Raw genomic sequence first — 20,071 nt, 5'->3', positions numbered from 1 at the left:
AAGGAAAAGATGTAATGGCTCATTTCCTTCTCTCCCCTCCTTATTCTCCTGCTAAAATATTTCCATCCACTCAAACGCATAATACTGCTCTCAAGTCCCAATAGCATGGAGTGCCTTTCACCACTGGATACATGAAATAACAGTTTTCACATCCTTTGAGAAGCAGTTAAAAGAAAGAAGACACTCTAGCATCATAAAAACAAGATACAAAGAACTGACAAAGCGAAGTGGAAAGACATTATAAAAATAATGAGAAGGCCAGGTAGCAAAGCTGAGCAGTTTTGATCTCCTATATCTATTGAAAAGTTTGTCTCTTTCTTCCTTTATGCAAAAGTAACAGAAGAGGATGTCAAAGGAGAAGCATTAGCACACACTAGGAAACAACACTAACATTCACTTACAAATCTACTGAATAGAAAAACAAAAAACAACTGTACAGAACAAAGGTCATATTACCTATTTGCCGCCGCTCTTAGGAAAAGAGCTAGCTTTTGCCACTGAAATTCTTTGTTTCTGTTTAATACCACCTGAATAGGAAACATAGAGATAACATTGAAGAAAAGGGTGATCCAGAAGTTTAAAAGTCGTCTATTGATTAATTAACATTATTACTCTATCAGTAAAAATTAAAGAAATTTTGTACAACAGAAGGAGAAGAAATTCTTAAGATAAGATAAGAATGAAGCGGGTTCCATTAAAAGTATCAAGGAGTGCAATATGAGGGTTCAAAAACCACTTCACTGTAAGAAAAACATTTACTATCATGCCTAACTCCTAAGTTACTCTAAAGTTAATTTTCCCCAATTAGATATGAGATTATTAAGCCAACAAAATTTCATCCATAAGCCAACTACTAGATAAAGCAGTAAACAGAATAAGCTTGGTGAACACCGTTTTAAATATGATTTTTAATATGTCATGGGAACACCATTAAGGTCAATTACAGATTGAGTAGAGACCAAATGTATAAATTTGTAAAGTACCGAATGCAGAATTTTCCTCGATGCAACAGAATTATCAGAGAGAAGCTTCCGAACAACATATGGAAATGCAGCTTCAAAAGTTTTGAAACTTGGATCTCCAGCCACTGCCAATCCTGAGAAGATGAGTGGAAGTTACAGCTATGCAGTTTTGTTGAACCACAATGAGTATACTGTTAAGTATCAATCCAACAAGGAACCTGCCCTATGAGCGGTTTTCAAGACGAAAACAAAGAAGCTGGTTGCACCATCAAAACTACGCACATATTCAGACTGGGAGAGGGAGCAATACTGTTATTTTAGCATCCAAGGATGCCATCACGAGCTTAGGAGATTCCAATTACACAATAGTAGCTTAATGCCTTGGAAGATTCATTCAAGAAGCTCTCAAGATCCACAATATGCTAAAGTGGATATCCCAAAGGAGGATATCAACATTAAGGGGTCGTTTGGTAGAGTGTATAAGAATAATGCAAAATAGAGTGTATTAGTAATGCTTGCATTAGTAATGCATGTATTAGTTATGCTTTAATGAATTGTTTGGTTTGATGCATTAAAAATAGTATGTATTGCATTAGAAAAATTATTTACAAAGATACCCTCCACTTTTATGATGGAAAAGATGTAAAAAAAGTTGAGGGACAATTGGGTCTTTTATATTTTAATGCATGCATTAAAACCATTGCATTGCTAATACCTAGAAATCCATGGTATTTGCAATGCACACCTTAATACACAATAGAGTGAGCATCAATTATAAATAGTTGAAAAAGAGTACCAAACAAGGTACTAGTAATACACGAGACTAATACATGCATTATTTTTCCTAATACACTCTACCAAACGACCCATAAGGCAATTAGTAGCCTCATAGGATCAAAGAAAGCCAGACTCCCCCAAGACCGCGTTCTCGACTTCCATTCGCGATTGCGGACGTAGCTGATTTGCAGAGTCCGCGATCGTGGAATGTATTAAAGTTTTCAAATTATGTTTATTCGGCCATTTAGCTTTTAAGGACTAGTTTAGAAGTATTGAGGCCATTTTTTAGTTATGAATATCACTGGGTATGTTATTGTTGTTAGTTCTAAATATCAACCCTAATATACATAGTTTTTATACCCTCATCTTTTGGACTTGAATGAATATTGAACTCCTTGTCAAGATCATTGAAGGTTGTCTGCCTTTGTAGATGACCAACTTGCAATGGTACTTGATTAAGGATTCATGCCTCTTGAGGGTTCCATACAGTGTTTTGGACGGCAGAGGCGACAAGGGCCTGCCTCGCCACGCGGCGAGGCGCTAATTAATATTAAAAATTAAAAACATTTAATTGCACATATAATATTCAAAATTTCAATAGCAAGTACATATATTACAAATACTATAATAATTACTATGGAAGAATGATTTTTTTTTCAAAAAAATAATGGACTGCAGTCGCAACACCGTGAAAGCAGAAACCATGTTACAGTAATCCAGGGAGCAGTGAAGAGTGAAAGAGAGAGACGAATGGAGCAGCAACTCGAGGGAAAGAGACGAAGAAGAGAGCAGCGACTGAGGAAGAGAAGAAGCAGCAGTGACTCGAGGAAGAGAAGAAGAGGAATACACGAAAGTCTGATGAAAGTTTGAAAATAGAAAAAAAAACCCTAATATTATTAAGTTAAAACTTTTTTTTAAAAAAAAATCAAAATGGCGACGCCATCGGGTCGCCTATTTGAGATCGCCTCGCCTCAGTGGATAATGGCGACACAGCCTCGCCTCGCCTCGCCATTCGCCAAAGGCGCTATGGCGAGCGCCTTTCACAACACTGGTTCCATATAACCTTTATGTTATTTGATTCCTATAATATAAGGTATTTGATTTCTTCTACCAATGTCTATTATAATTAAAGTTGCATCTAGTTTATATCTTCTACTTCTTCTATATTGAGTTTTGTTATTTAAATTCCCCAATCAGTTTGATATCAGAGCATAGGCTAATGATCTGTTTCTACAAATACTAATTTTATCTTTTGATTCCATCAACAAAGGAAAAATCCAACCATTGTTGAGTTACTTGGATTCTATGTTTTGATCAGTATTTGAATTAAATAGTGAAGTTTTAATTTGCTGTTATTGGGGATTATTAAAAAATATCTGAAGTAGTTAAATATCAAATTTTAGATTCTTTTGAGTTGATTAGAACTAGTTTTGGCTAAAAATTGGAAGGATAACAAAACCAGGTGACAACCGCGCTAGTTGAAAGTTGAATTTCAGGGATCCTTGAGGACACAGTTAAGAGTTCCAGTCAGTTTATGAAGGTAAATTCCAATCTGCAAACTCAGTTCGCCTAGTTCCACACCTCCTTACAAAGGCATCTGTGCAACTTCTGTTCACATGCTCGAGCCATCTCAGTATCGCTTTCATCATCTTGTCCATCATGAAGGCCACTCTCATCTATGTTGCTCAAACTATTCGAAACCGTCAACAGATGCATGTTTGATTCTCCAAGAGTAGTGTATTTGGGGAGAATCCAACACTGGTTCGGCATCGAAATTGAAGAGTTAGTGCAACTTAGACTCTCACCTTGTTCAAAATGTCTCTGTTCCTAATCTTGTATTGTGTCTACACATCCATCTAACCATCCTTATTCTACTACTCTCATCTTCTAGATGTGCGAGTTCTTGACCTTCTAATACTCCGGCCAATACAATAGAGTTGGTCTAACAACTACTAAATAAAACTTCCCTTCAATTCTTAGTGACAATTTTATCATACAAGACACCATATGCAAGCCTCAACTTCAAACACCCTGCTCCAATACTATGTGTAAAATCATCATCAATCTCCCCATTCTCTTGAATTGTTGACCCAAAATATTTGAAACTTCCTCTCCTGGGGATGACTTGAAAATCAATTCTCACTTCTATTGCTTCCTCTAGAGTAGCATTACTGAACTTGCACATCAAGTATTATGCCTTAGTCATGCTCAGTCTGAACCTTTTTAGACTCTTCAGTCTATCTCCAGACCTCCAATTGATCATTAGCTTTGTCGTATGTCTCGCCAATCAATACTATGCCATCTACAAATAGCAGACACCATGGCACATCTCTTTGGATATGTCGTGTCAATTCATCCATCACTAAGGCAAATAAAAATGGGCTAAGAGTTAATCCCTAGTGCAATCCTATCACGACTTCAAAGTGCTCCAAGTCTCCTCCCTCTGTCCTTTACCCAGGTCGTGGCTCCTTCATACATGTCCTAAATTGCCCTAATGTAAGCTACAAGTACATCTTTGGCCTCCAAATATCTCCAAAGAACCCTCATAGGGACTTTGTCGTATGGTTTTTCTCGGTCAAGGAAACACCATATCCTCTCCCTATATTGCTCCACCAACCTACTTATGAGATGGATGACTTCTGTAGTCAATTGTCCCCACATGAATTTGACTTGGTTCTTAGAAAAAAGACACACCCCTTCTCACTCTGATCTCCATCACCCTCTCCCAAACTTTATGCTTACTATATCGATGTCTCTCAAACAAAAAGTGACAAATAAATTGAGACATAACAAGCATGAAATTAGTAAGCACTTGTTCCATCCCAAATTATGTGGCGGTGTTTAACTAGGCACAAAGTTTGAGAAATAAGCAAAGACTTCTGAAACTGTGTCCTAGAACAAGACAGACTTTTGGTGTCTATAAACCATCTCACTACGGGTAAAATGGGAGTTCAATATTAAATTGTTTCAAAATAAGGAAGTAGATAGATTATATGCCACATCAATTGGAGAAAGGGAGTGCTTTTTCATTAAATGAGCATTTACTTTTATGTTGAAATAACAACACTTCAAATATAGTAGGCAATGTTTAAATAACAAAGAAATTAAGATTACTACATTTCATAAGAATGGATACTTGTAACAAAAACCAAAAAATTGACCCCTTTCCGTTAATGTGAAAAACCTGCTTTAATTACTTAGAGAAAATAATTTCAAGTAACACTAAATTAGATTATTTTGACCTTAATCTCAAGGCATTCATTTTTCAAAACCTGCACAATGGCCAAAAGTTAAGGTGAGTTGGTAATTGCTCCCTTTCTTACATGGATCCTTGTTTTACTTTGATGTGCTCGGATCAAAGAAGTGTGAGGAAGTGTGGGTACTTTGGAATTCTCCAAATTGAAGTAAAAAATGTCAAAGAAAAGCCCATACCAAATACTTAATTCCTACCACATACATAACCATAAACAGATCCATGAAACAAAGTCTTTGCTTAGAACCACCCTTCAAAACAATTTCCCTAGTCTTCACATTCTCATCCCCAAGAAATAAGTTAATCTCACCGTATAACATGGTGACTTATCTCACCACTAAAATCACCTATTTGATCAGGCAACAAAACTACAAGGTGATTATCAAGCGGTATCATGTATCATCATAAAGAGCAAGTAGTACTTTTAGAATCTTATGGAGATAGAGTGAAGGTTCTTTTACAAGAATATAAGGAATTCACTCAAATATCATTCAGTGAGAAAACAAAAAGGTGGACATAGCACCACATTAGTGCTAGCCAAAGATAGAGAAGACATTAAAATTAAAGACTGCTTCCGCACAGATCACGTAAAAAAGAAAGAGAAGGCCCCATAGCGAAACCTAAATAACATGACAGGTTCAGAATGGACCAACGAAATTCTTTCTGTATTTCCACTGGAAGAGTTTATTTTTCATTAATGGCGCTCTCCGTGGTTCTTCCCATTTCATAGTGGATTGGACATGATACCCAATCCCCTTTACTCTTTATGGTAAGGAGGATCTCAGTAAGATGCTATCCGCAGCTGTTTAATTAAATTGGATTAAAAGATTTTCAGCCAGCTCTAAAAGTCTTAATAACACACACCTTCTCTACCCTGATGAACAACTGTTTTTTGTGAAGCATGATGAATCCTATTCCTAAGACTGATTGACCTTGTTTCTAAGATTTTCCGAGGTTCCCATATCAATTATTCTAATTCTCTTATTATACAGGAAATGAGGTTTCCAATTTTCATAATCTAGCTCACATGCTTGTTTAATGGGTTCAAATCATAGGTATCTTACCAACTTAAAGTCTTGGTCTTCCACCAGGCCAGAATTTCTAATCTTTATCCATATTGTTACGATTCTTGAGGATTGGAGAAGAAACTGTCTCTCATCAACCACATTCTATATACTTTTGCCACCTGCACAATGTCTCTTCTCCCCTAAGTTGCTCGGACTCGGGTGCGGGTATCCGAGACAGATGCGAATCCCAGAGCCGGATTCGGTAAAATTTAAATTTTAAGCTTCGGGGGTGCGAATCTGAGTATGGATACGGGTGCCGGGATTCGGCTAAAATTATTCAATATTATAAAATATAGTTATAATATGATAATATTAAATATCTTGTAAAACTCCATACTTAAAAACATATCAATTATAAATGTGCAAATTTGAAAGCATAAATTAATTATATAACTAGTTACTACAGTAATTAATTTTAAAAAAATTATAATTTCTTTTATTTATTATAAAAAAATAATCATTATAGTCTAACAATTAGATGGTTCAATTCAGTAAAGAGCTGGTGTTGCCCTTTCTTCTCCCAAGAAAGCCCTCTCTTCTCCCAAGAAACCTTTAGCCTTCTCTGTTCCTTTTCATAAAAAAAGTTAACTCTCCCTTCTTTTTCAAGAACAAAACTTTGAATTTATTTTTCTCTCCCATGGGGCCTTCACCTCCTCTTTACTCTTGTTCTTTTCTATGGAGCAGTCAGACCTTGTGACAACTTCATTGGAGAAAAGCCGTCTAACTTTCGCCGGCCTTGAAATTAATATTTTCTTCCCCATTTTTTTCGGCTCTGGTCAAAGTATCCGGATCGGATTGACCGAATCCGACCCGCACCCCGCACCCCGCACCCGCACCCCCACCAGTCTCGCGTCGAGACGGGTTCGGCTCCAAAACTGAAGAGTCCGTGCAACATAGCTTCTCCCTGCACCTTCTCAGTATCAACTGTCTCGATAAAACTAGAGGAACTTCCTCTAGCAAGGTAACAAGGAATGAAGAAACACTGCCATCACCCCAAAGAAATGGGCAGACGTGGAGCCAGTAAACGTAAGGTCTATAATGATAGCCCCCTTTCAATTTGGAGATTCTACTATGAGGAAAATGTCTTATGGAGGAAAGTTTTTGCAGCCCAAATATCCTTCTCAAAATGCCTGATCAGTTGGTGCTACCAGATCCACTCATGGGTCAGCATGCTGGAAGTTTATCAGCTCTATATGGAAAGGATATCCTTCTTTTAACAGCTTTCAGGTGAGAAATGGGAGCAAAAGATTTTTAAGGAAAGATGTATCGTTGGGCCACTCCAACTTCAAAGAGGAATTTCCAGATATGTACGATATTTCCTCTGTGGTGGATGTTGGAATTGCATCAAGTCAAGACCAACTATGCATGAGACCTTTCTTTCAGAAGAAGCAGCAATAATTAAGAAAAGGATAGCCAGCTCTTGCATTTGATTGGTGACATTGTATTTATCGAGGATAAGACTGACTCTTTAGTTTGGAAAGAAGATCCCAAAGGAATCTTCTATGTAAATTGTTGTTACAAGGATATACTAAGACACTCCCAGCCCATCAGTTTCTCACCATGGAACCAAGGTTGAATGTTTCACCTAATTAGTTGAGAGAGGCATGTCTTACTCGGTCCACCAAATCGATCTTTTCCTTCATCGCGACCTACACGAACTACCCAGATAATGCCTAAAATCAGCCTGGAGCTTTTGCAAAGCTGGGGCAAGAAAGGACTCTACAACAACAGCAGCAGCAACATACCCAGTATAGTCCTACAAAGTGGGGTGTGAGGAGGGTAGAGTGTACGCAGACCTTACGTTTACCTTAGAGGTAGAGGTTGTTTCCAATAGACCCTCGGCTCAAGAAAACAGTCCAAAGCTCCCCAAACAGAAGTAACTGAAGTACAAGAAACAACAAATAGTAACAACATGCAAAATACAACAAAACAATACAATAATTGAGGTACAAGAAACAGCAAATAATACCAAAAATCGATGGACAAGAAACTATAGGAGCAATACTACGACTACTAATATGAACAGACAGTAAGGCAACATACTACTACCTACTAACCTCCTACCCTAATTTGTGTCCTCCACACCCTCCTATCTAAGGTCATGTTCTCGATAAGTTGAAGTTGTGTAGTGTCCTATCTAATCACTTCGCTATATACTTCTTGGTTTACCTCTTTCTCTCCCGAAAACATCTATAACCAAACATCTATAACCAACCTCTAACACCTCCACACTGAGACATACGTGCCTCTCCTTTACACATGCCTGAACCATCTCAGTCTCCTACCCTAATTTGTGTCCTCCACACCCTCCTATCTAAGGTCATGTTCTTGATAAGTTGAAGCTGCGCAATGTCCTATCTAATCACCTCCCTAAATACTTCTTTGGTTAACCTCTTTCTCTCCTGAGAACATCCATAGCCAACCTCTAACACCTCCACACTGAGGCATATGTGCCTCTCCTCGACACATGCTTGAACCATCTCAGTCTCGCTTCCTGAATCTTGCCCTCCACCGAAGCTACTCCCACCTTTTCCAGCATATCCTCATATCTAATCTCATCTCTCCTAGTAGTAACATACACCATGAAATTTCACCTTGAATTTGTCTCGGCGAAGTATCTACCAGTAGGGCATATAAAAAAGGGCTTAGGACTGATCCTTGGTGAACCCCATCAAAACTAATAAGTGCTCCAAGTCTCCCCCCACATTCGGGCTTGAAAAGACTCTGTAAAGAGGAAACTAATTTTTCGAACTCTGTTCGATCTATGGTCTACCACCCAGCACACACTGTGGCCAAAAAATTAGCCCCAAGTTTTTTTTTCTTTTTGTTTCCAATTTTCAGGGCAATCAAATATTGTGCAAGAAGCAAATGACATTACCAACCTGACCAGTGCAATGCAGGAATCGTAAATATCTTTCAGCAACACAATCTTTGTGCTGTTTTGATTCTAAAAAATCCTTACCTTTGATAAAAACAAAAAAAAGTAGTTAAGAAATTAGAGTTGGGCATATGCTTATCTACCTTCTAACGAGGCAAGAGAACGAAGAAGAAGGGTGAAGTATGGTGGCATGCGGAAATGATACTTGAATGCTACAGACACTATTTTACTCAAAACCTGCAAACACACATCATAATAATCAGCCATATAACAATATGATGGTAAGAAGCAGATATAAACACGGTGTTTCACTCTTATAACAATATTTTACATTATAGACTATATTAAACTTGTGCTGAAATCAAATGAAATGCTCTGGAATTCAGGAAGGAACAAATGACATTACAGTATACCAATGATGTTATAGAGCATATCGACAGCTGCATCGGAATAGTGACTCTGCATTTATAAACAAAAAATTCCAGACTGATATTGTAGAAGATGAACTTTCTAATTCACCAGCTAGAAAAGCACTTAAGTACAGAAGCGGGTATGACCAATAATGGCTCTAAACAATGTTAGAAAAGAAATATCCAATACTTGTTACAACTTTTAAGCACTCTGGTTGTGGCCAAAATCAGGTAATTGCTGCTAATCCAAGGAAGAGGAAGGCATTAGCATCTAGGAGTTGTCATGTTAGATATTAGGTGGCATATTCTCTCCTCAAATATGAAGAAAGAAGGACAATCCTTCTCTATTTGTTTTCCTTCTTCCTTTCTAACTCTCGTCCACTTATCACTGCCCCTACAATCCTTATTAGCAGTGAAGTATTAATTCCATATGATCTATCGCAGCATGAATTTCTCATGGTAACAAAATGTAGTACTCTGATGCGACCTCATCTTCAGTGTGGTTTTCTAGACTTACCCTTACCTCCTGTTGTACCAAATTCCTTTTCAAACACCGCTGTGGCAATCTTTGATGTTTTATTGCTCTATCTTCATTATTTTTCTAAACCTGCCCAACCTCTTTCTGCACCAATTTCCTTCTGAACCACCATCTTGGAATTTTCATTTTTTTTAACACTATCTTCATTTGCTGATACACCCCCCCAACCCCCCCAAAAAACTAATATTGGCATCCTGATGCAACCTAACCTTGAGTACGTTCCCTACCTCTTGTTGCAGTAATTACCTTCTCAACTTATGTTGTGGCAATTCAGGCCAGCATGCATGCACCTCGATAATTCAACCAAGTAAGTGATTAGGTTTTACAGCACATGTTGAAGTCATTCAAGTGACATCTATAATAGTCTTATATCCAATGTATTCTCATTGCAAAGAACCTAATCAACCGTAGTACACTCGAAACCAATCAATTTTGAAGTGGTAGCAAGTTGGCCTTGGCCTCCACTTACCAAAGACCCATATAAAACTTAGGGAATAGTAAATGATCTTGGCTACTTAGCTGACTACTTATTGCACACTAAACCAAATGGTTGGTGGAAATGCTATATTTCTTTTGAATGCTATATATGGACCAGCTAGGTTTGGATTTTCTTTTTTATCAGGTTAGATGTAATTTTGGTTGGATTAGAAATATGAATAGGATTTGTATATAGTATCCAACGCGGAAAAGGATTGTAAAGTAGTAAATATTACTTAGTTATCTACAACTTCAATAGGCTTAAGTCATCGACAAACCCTTAAAGTTATCTACTCTTGCCTATAAGACACTTTAATATTAACGAATATTTAAATCTTGAACATAAAATGACAACTAGCATTTAAAATATTGTGCGTGTAATTCACACACATTATCTTGACAAAATCACGAATAGAATTACGACACGTGGCACATGGGCCCATAATTTTAATTTTGAAAAAATAAAAAATAATTTTCAGCCTTTAATAATATAGAAAATTAAATTGACAAAAAAAATCTCTCCCCCACCTCCAACATCTAACATATTGCCCTTTCTCCTTCGTCTTCTTCTCTGTCACTCCGCCATCTCCATCCACCACGAATTCCTCAGGCGATAACAAAAAAGAAATATCTCCCCCACCCCATCCTAAACACATCCACCAAATCCTTTCCTCTTTCTTTTTCTTCCCGTGTTACTCATTATAAGAATAATCGAGGTTGATAAATTATTTAGAAATCGACAACGAAGAAAAATCCAAATTATATAAAAAAATTATAACATTTTTAATAAGTTTAATGAATGGTGATGATTGCTCGACCGAAGCAATTGAAAATAAAGATGCACAAATACTTTTTAACTCCAATGATCATTTTTTCCTTCTTCTTACAAATTCAACAGGCAGTTTGTTTGCAAATCCAACATGCACTTTGTTTACAGAAAATGAAAAAAAAAAGCCAAAACAAAAGGCAGAGAAATTTGAAGTCTTACAAATGATGGGTGGAAGAAGATGACTTGTACATGGGTGTGGGGGTGTTTTTTTTTTATGAATTAAAATTAATGTTTAATTAAATTAATTTTTCGTTTATTTAGTCAATGCATGCCAAGTGTCAAGAAAGTAGGTACAAATTTATTTTTCTTCAAAAAAAATGCAGTCACGCGCTCAGGAGCAGTGAGATACACTTATTTTGCCACATCAGAATTTTGTGTTTAACAGGTACATGTCTTGATCAATTTAGGTGTTCAATAGGTAAAAGTCGTAGTTCAGTTGTCCAAGTGAATTATGCGGACAACTTTAAGGGGCCGTAGTTGACTTGAGTCATTTCAGTGTTTGTGCCTCTTTTTTGCTGACTGTTTAGCCTCTGTGTTGTGTCTCCTCTCTTCCAGTGAGTGTTGTGCGGAAACCAACACAACTACAAGGTTCAGGAAGCTCCGGTGCGCAAATCCCACGAAAAAGCACTGTCCAAAGCCTCCTCATGTGCCTCCACGCACTGCTCGGAAGTCTATTGTTTGCAATGCATTAGCCAGTTCTCTGGCATCTTTAAAAGCTGATCTTTCTTTGGTGAGGTCGACCAAGAATTCCAAGCCCATTACTCCATTATTTATTTCAGCTTCTGATCACAGGAACCCTTATTTGGTGCAACAGTTCATCTTTCCAGCAGATCTGCATTTTTTCCAGAAGCATTTCTCACTGTTTCAGATCTGTTTCTTTATTATGGACCTTGGCTGAAGCTGTTATAATCATTATCTTTATTTTCATATTTACTCTCGACTTTTCCGGCAACTGTCCTTTCCTATTTCAGATTCCAGGCCACTTTTCAAGTCAGATTTCGCTATGTCTCACGGCTTCAATATTTTTGGTTCCAAAAACACGGGAATGGGAAGTTCAAGCCTTATTATCACTGTAGAACCATTAATGAAAATGATTTATTTAGTTTGGACTTCCTTGATTAAATTATAGTGTCAAGAGTCAAGGTGTTCAAGATATTACTTAAACGAAAAAGGCTAGTGAGATAGTTGAAAAGGCCAAAGCATGGTGGGAGAAGGTTGACACTCAATTATGTAGTATCCTATGGTAATCTACGGATTTCTAGTTGATGCTCTTATTTAGTCCATTCCAGACATATTATTCAGTTTGAGAAAAGGTGTGTGCTTTATACACTAATGACATATCTCATCTTTATGATGTGATATCTTAGACGACAAACTTAAAGAAACAAGAATTGGATATGTCGATTTACTTGGCATAGGTATAGGCAGTCATTGAGGAATTTGGGAGGTTGATGTCAGTCATTGCGTATGTTCAGAAGCAACATTAGCAAAGACAGTCGTCGTTTCTAGTTCTTACACTTGCTGGACTTCCTACTAGCCTTGATTTAGTGTGTGATCAAACTTTGGCTAGTTCCTAGAATTAATGAACTATTCTCTCGATTACTTTGCGTTGCCACACCTCCCACTCACACACTGGTCTCATTACCACCTGTTGACTCATTTGTTCTTGCAACTCGACCTAAGTGTAGTTATTGTCACGGGCTTGGACACAATCTTGACACATGCTATTCTCTGCACAGTCTACAACCCAAGAATGCTCGTGTTGCTCAAACTGACACTAGTTCCTTCAGTATCAAGCAAGTAAACAGACATCTTCACAAGTCACCTCGAATTCTCAGCCTGATACTTCTGTTGCTTGTTATTATTTTGCTTGTGTTTGACAGTCTACTACCCTTGTACTGTGGGTCGTGGACTCAAGAGTCAAGACCATTCAGATTATATTTTTGATTACCAAACACTTTGGTCAAATATTGTTTATTCACAGTCTCTTCCTCATGTTACTTTAGCCAATAGGATCCAAACAAAACCAAAAGGAGTTGGACAAACTAATCCCCTATTTTACGTCACACTATACTTTCCCTAGATGTCTTTTCAACCTTGTATCTGCCCGTCGTTCATGTGTGCCCCAATTGTGCTATGAATATTTCTTCAAGATTCTTTTGTTATGCAGGTTTGCAGTGTGGAACAGATGATTGGCGTAGAGGATGAATTACAATGTCTCTACTATCTTATCTCTCCTAATTCCTCCGCAACATGTGTTTGGGACATCCGAGTTTATTCAACCAATAGAAGTTGGTACCTAGTTTGTCTAGTCTATCCATATTAAATTGTGGATCATGTCAGCTTGAGAACTCCTCCCCCCCCCCCCCCCCACAACTACCTTTCCACATAGTGCTAAGAGTCTTGCGGAGTCTGGTTTTTCATTCTAATATATGAGGTCCTAGAGGAGTCAACCTCAAGATTTTGTTATTTTGTTAGTTTTATAGATGATTATTCAAGATGTACTTTGATTTGTTAATGAAAGATCATTTTGAGTTTTTTTCTATATTCAAGAGTTTGTGTTGAAATACAAAATCAATTTGGTGTTTTTATTCGAACTTCGGAGTGATAGTGACTTATCCTCCCAATTTTAGCAATTTATGACTCACTAAGAAAATTCATTGGACATCTTGTCCATACAATCCTCAGCAGAAAGGGGTAGCATAAAGGAAAATAGGCATCTTATTGAGACTGCTCGCACTCTTCTCATTGATTCCATATTCCATTGCTATGCGATCCTCAAATTTGCTATTTAATTGATTGAATGCCCTCATTTTCCAATCAAAATCAGATCCCTTATTTTGTATTGTTTCCTCAGTCATCTCTATACTCTCTTCCTTGTGTCTTTGGGAGCACATGTTTGATCAACACTTAGCCTCTAGAAAGATGAATTAGTCCCTTGTTCTCTCAAATGTGTCTTTCTCGATTACTCTCAAGTTCAAAAGGGGTACGTTTCTCCTCACCTGATCTTTGTCAATACCATATGTCAGCCGATGACCGATGTCACCTTTTTTAGTCTCAACCTTACTTTCATCTTTAATCATCCTGATATTTTTGAGGTCTTACCTATACCTACTTTTAAGGAGCCTACGATTACTTCTACATTTCCATCCACAGTTACCTCTATTTCCATCTATAAGTCTCCGGGTGAAGCATTATCACATCCAAAGTTGAGGGAGCCTATGATCGGAGAGATAACTGCTTTACATGCGAATGGTACTTAGGATCTTGTTTCTCTTCATTCAAGTAAATCTATGTTGGTTGTGGTTGGATTTATGCAATCAAGTTGGCTCAAATTATTATGTTGTTCGGCTTAAGGCTCGCCTTGTTGCCAAAGGCTATACTCAGATATTATGTCTTGATTTTAAGTGATGATTTCTCTCTTGTGGGTAAAATAGCATATGCCTGTCTTTTCCTATCTATGGTTGTTCACCATTAGCCTCTTCATTGATTGGACAATAAGAACGCTTTTCTGCATAGTGACCTTGAAGAAGTCTATATGGAGCAACCACCTAATTTTATTGCTCATGTGGAGTCTAGTATCCTTATATGTCAATTGTGTTGGCCACCCTATGGCCTAAAACAGTCTTTTTGAGCCTAGTTTGGGAAGTTCAACACAGTAATTCAGAAGATTGGCATGATTCATAGTGAAGTTGATCACTTTGTGTTTTATAGACATTCTGCTTCAAATCTATGATTATTTGGTGGTTTATGTTGACGATATCATTATCCACGACAATGATTCGAATGGTATCATTAATTTAAAGCAACATCTCTTTCAACATTTCTAGACTTAAAACCTCGGCAAACTGAAGTATTTCTAGGTATTGAGGTTGCTCAGTCTAGATACAACATACCCAATCAAATCCCACAAGTGGGCAGTAGATGGGGTTGTTTCCGAAAGACCCTGGACTCAAATGCAACAATTTCAAATACAGCAAGTCACAAGGTAACAGTGCAAAGTCTACCAGCAGGGAGCAACAACAACAACAAAATATTGCAATAAGCGAAACACAATAAAAGTTACCTGTTTCAAAAAAAAAATCATAACTCAATAAACAAATACTAGGATAGATTATTGTAAACATTAATAAACAATGATGGATATCAAAAACAAGAACTACGGTAGTACAACTAGTACAATGGCAAACACCAATCACCCTAAGCAAGACAACCCTACACTAACTACTAACCTTCTAGCACAAGAGTATCCCCCACACCCTCCTACCTAAGGCATGTCCTTGCCAATCTAAAACTACGTCACATCATGTCTAATCACCTCTCTTCAATACTTGTTTGGTCCACCTCTGCCTCTCCTCGTACCCTCTATAACTAACCTCTTGCACCTCTTCACGAGTGCATCCACGCATCTACTCTTCACATATCCAAAACCATTTCAGTATCGCTTCTCTCATCTTGTTCACCATGGAGGCCACTCCCACCTTATTTTGAATATCCTCACTTCTCCTCTTCGCAATATGCATTTGCTAACCATTTGCTCTGTCTAGATAATGCAATGTATTTCGCAACGCAAGTATACCTTAGACATTCTTAAGCAGACGTGAATGATAGGATGTAGACCCATTGACACGCCTATGAATCCAAATGTTGAATTCCTATTAAGACAGGGGGAGCCACTCAGTGATCCTAGAAAATATAGGCGGTTGGTTGGTAAGTCGATGTATCTTAAAGGGACTAAACCTACATTTCTTTTCTTGTAAGTGTGGAAGTCAGTTTATGAATTCTCCATGTGACTAGAAGCAATTATTGGCATCTTGCTTGGACTAGAGTGAGCTCAAGTAAAGGAATAATCTTAGGATCAAGGTCATAAGCAAATTATTGGATATACAAATGTTGATTGGATAGAATCACGTGATAGACGTTCTTCATCCGGGTATTATGTTTTAGCGAGAGCTAATTTAGTGTGGTGGCAGAGTAAGCAACAAAGTGTGGTTGGTTGACCTAGTGTAGAAGCAGAATATTGAGCAATGATTGTAGTAACTTGTGAGTTAGTTTGGATTAAGTAGTTGGTTAGAGAACTAAAACTTGGAGAAATCAGTCATATGAAACTTGTGTATGATAATCAAGAGGTCATTCGCATCAAATATGGTATTCATGAGGGCAAAGCACATTGAGATTGACTGTTACTTTGGCAGAGAAAGATACTCCGGAGATATTGTTACCAAAACTTGTGAAGTCGACATGATCAGTTTGATTATATTTTCACAAGTCCCTCATTGGTCCTCGTATAAGTTACATCTGTAACAAGCTTGGTACATATGACTTGTATGCACGAGCTTGAGAGGGAGTGTTATTTTTTTAGAGGATAGTAACACTAATCTATATATTCGCAGGTAGACTACATCCAAAATATGTAGTCCCCTTCAAAAGGTGGTATTATAATCTAGTCATATTCACAGGTAGACTACATCCAAAATATGTAGTCCCCTTCAAAAGGTGGTATTACAATCTAGTCATATTATCGTCTATCACCTCTATTTCTTACAAATAATCTAAAACATCCCAGATATCTTCTGCTTGGACTAAAATGTTCTCTTTACACCAAAAATAAAATAATGCTAGACAATTCATCTTGAAGCTCCGAAGTCCATTCTGCTCGTCTTCAAAAACACCTCTGATTTCTCTCTTTCCATGCAGTCCACCATATGCATGCTGGGACAATCTTCCATCTCTCCTCCTTTATTGCTGCATTACCATCACCATTCTAACTGTTAAGGACTCCTCTGATGCTCCCTGGCTTTACCCAATTTATTTTTCTCAAGTTGATGAACATCTTCCAAAATTGTTCCGTCCATTTGCAGAGCAAGAAGAGATGGCTAATTGTCTCCACTTGTTCCCCATAGAAGAAGCATCTTGAACATAGTTGAAATTTCCTTTTGTTCAAATTGTCATGTGTCAGTACTGATTCCTTAGCCAGCAGCCATATGAAGCAATTAAATTTGTATGGGATCTTGGTCTTCCATACCATCTTCCATGGCCAGTTTTCCTCCCTATGATTTGATCTATTCATTCAGGATTCTCCTTATGTTTAGGTTCCATCCTTGTCCTGTCCACATCTCTGCAACAATGGCCTGTTGAAGAATACAAAGGTTGTGGAGATCTGAGAATTGATGTTGCAGTGGTGCACCCCCTATCCAGTTATCATTCCAAAAAGAAATCTTTTGTCCATTACCTACTTTGTAGTTAATTCTTTCTTCAGCAAAGGCCATAAATTTTTGATAGCTCTCCAAACTGTGCAGCTGCATGGTATGGAGACCATGTTTGTTGTCCAGTTATCTTCCATCCCATATTTGGCAATAATGACTTCCTTCCACAACATGTTATCATTTGTTCCAAATTTCTATCACCATTTCATAATTAGACTCTGATTTTGTGCTTTCATATTTCTCATTCCAATCCCTCCTGCTTTCTTTTCCACTGTCAGTTCCTCCCATTTAACTAGGTGGAATTTCTTTTTGTCTTCAGTGCCATGCCAAAAGAAATCTCTTCTGATTTTGTCAATTCTTGTTATCACATTTGCTGGTGTTGGGAAGATAGACATCATGTATGCAGGCAGTGCATCTAATACACTGTTCACCAAGGTGAGTCTTGCTCCTCTAGACGGGTATTTACTCTTCCAATTTGACAACTTCTTCTCACATTTCTCCAGTACACCGTTCCATATTGCTATGGAGTTGCTATTTGCCCCTAAAGGCATACCCAAATATGTAGTTGGGAGGTTCCCCACCGTCCCTCCTAGCTTTGTGGCCAAGCATTGTAGTTCCCCAACTTCATCTATGGGATATATGAAGCTTTTCTTCCAATTAATATGCAAACCCGACACAACTTCAAAGATAATGAAGATAGCCCTTAGAATCAAAATATGTTCTTCCACTGCATCGCAAAAAACTAGGGTATCGTCCGCATATTGCAAATGAGTGATCTCCAAACTATTTACATCACCGTTTTGGAAACCTCTAATCCATCCCTTCACTTTAGCAGTGTGCAGTAAGCTACTCAAGCCCTCCATTGCTAGAATAAACAAGGACGGTGACAAGGAGTCGCCCTGAGAAGGAAAAAAGCCATTTAGTGTCCTGTTTATCAAGACTGAGAATTTTACTGTACTAATACAGTGCTTAATCCATTTGATCCATCTAGCTCCGAACCCCATTTTTTCCATCATCTGAATCAGAAAGCCTTAGTTTAGATGATCATATGCTTTCTATATATCTACTTTGCATAGAATACCGGGTAGCTTACTCATTTGTCTTGATTCCACACACTCATTTGCAATTAAATGGCATCCATAATTTGTCTCCCTTCTATGAACGCCATATGTTGTCTATCCACCAGTTTATGGATGACCTTTTTCAATCTTTCTGCCAAGAGCTTAGCAATAATCTTGTAAACTCCCCCAATCAAACTGATAGGTCTGTAATCATTTAACTCTACTGCTCCAGTCTTCTTGGGAATTATGGCCACAAAAATCGAATTGAAACTTTTTTCAAAGAAGCCTTCCACATGGAAGTTTTGCACAGCTGCAACTAGATCATACTTGATGATCTCCCAACAGTGTTAAAAGAAGTCCATGGAGAATCCATCAGCGTCGGGGGCTTTGTCTCCTGCACAAGCTTTGATGCTCTCCAGTATTTCATGTTCCTCAAAGTTTGCCATCAGAAAGGTGTTATCTGCTTCTTCAATCCTGGGGCAGTCTCTCATATCTAATTGAGGCCTCCACCTTTCTGTCTATTTGTAGAGATACTCATAGTAGGAAACGATTTCATTGTTTATCTCCTCTGGCTCTGTCACTATCGCTCCCCTAAGTTTCAACTTGTCTATGGTGTTAGCTCTTCTGTGTGCATTTGCTGTTCTATGGAAAAAGCTTGTATTTCTGTCACCATGTTTCAACCAAGTTGCCCTAGATCTTTGCCTCCATGCTATCTCTTCATGTTTGATAATGTCTTCAAATTCCAATTCCATGTTGAGGGTAAGCCTTGAGGCAACCTCCTCCTCATTCACTAACAATCTCTGCTCATGTATCCTATCCAACTCAACAAGTTTGGTTAGGATATTTTGTTTCTGCATTTTTAGATTGCCTTGGATTGTTTTGCTCCATTCTTTCAGTTTTATTTTCAGTGCCTTTAATTTGGCCCCTAGAATGTAATCAGGTTTCCCACTGTAATTGAAAGATTCCCACCAATTCTTGACTTTACGATTGAAATCTACTGTATGTAACCACCCACTCTCAAATTTGAAGTATGACTTACTTCTTTCCCACTCACCACATTGTAGCAACAAAGGTGAATGATCTGAGATCACCCTTTGTAAGGTGGACTGTCTGATTTTCCTGAAGTTAGTATCCCATTCTTCAGAAAAGAGGAATATGTCCAGCCTTGCCGCACTGATATGTCTGCCTCCCTTTCTCCAAGTGTACTTGCCCCCCACTAGTTCTGGAGCAACTAGTTCCATATCTTCAATAAACTCAGAAAGTCTGTCATAGCCTTGTTAATTCTATTACAGCTCTTCTTTTCAGAGGGATGTCTTGTTGTGTTGAAATCTCCACATAGCACCCAAGGGCCTGAGTTTAGGCCTCTAGCTGCTCCAATTTCCCACCATGTTTCCTCCCTTTCCTGCCTGTCATTAGGAGCATAAACTCCTGTCAAGTGCCATTGAAACTCCTGGTTCTTCCTCGTAAAGCTGTAAGTAATTGTGTACATGCCTTGACTGCTGATCACTCCTTCCCATTCCCTTGTGTCCCAAATGATCACTACTCCACCTCTAATGCCACTAGCCTCTAGTTGGACATTACACTTCCTTTATCATTTTTCCAATGTCTCCTTC

The 20,071-nt window shown here is 38.0% G+C and overlaps 1 protein-coding gene across 2 annotated transcripts in view; it reads right to left on the bottom strand.

The window, feature by feature from the left end:
- LOC107017596 (uncharacterized protein sll0005) overlaps positions 1-20,071 on the bottom strand; it is a 45,255-nt gene that overhangs the window by 2,580 nt on the left and 22,604 nt on the right. For both annotated transcript variants that reach the window (XM_027916510.1, XM_015217765.2), the window contains exons 12-14: positions 9,081-9,174; positions 984-1,096; positions 457-527 (exon numbers count right to left, since the gene is read on the bottom strand). In XM_027916510.1, coding sequence (XP_027772311.1) covers positions 457-527; positions 984-1,096; positions 9,081-9,174 — 278 coding nt within the window. The remainder of the gene's footprint in view (positions 1-456; positions 528-983; positions 1,097-9,080; positions 9,175-20,071) is intronic.

This window comes from Solanum pennellii, chromosome 4 (assembly GCF_001406875.1).
Source record: "Solanum pennellii chromosome 4, SPENNV200".
NCBI lineage: Eukaryota > Viridiplantae > Streptophyta > Magnoliopsida > Solanales > Solanaceae > Solanum > Solanum pennellii.
Note: the sequence above shows the minus strand (reverse complement) of the source record. Positions and strands in the feature narration are given on the sequence as shown.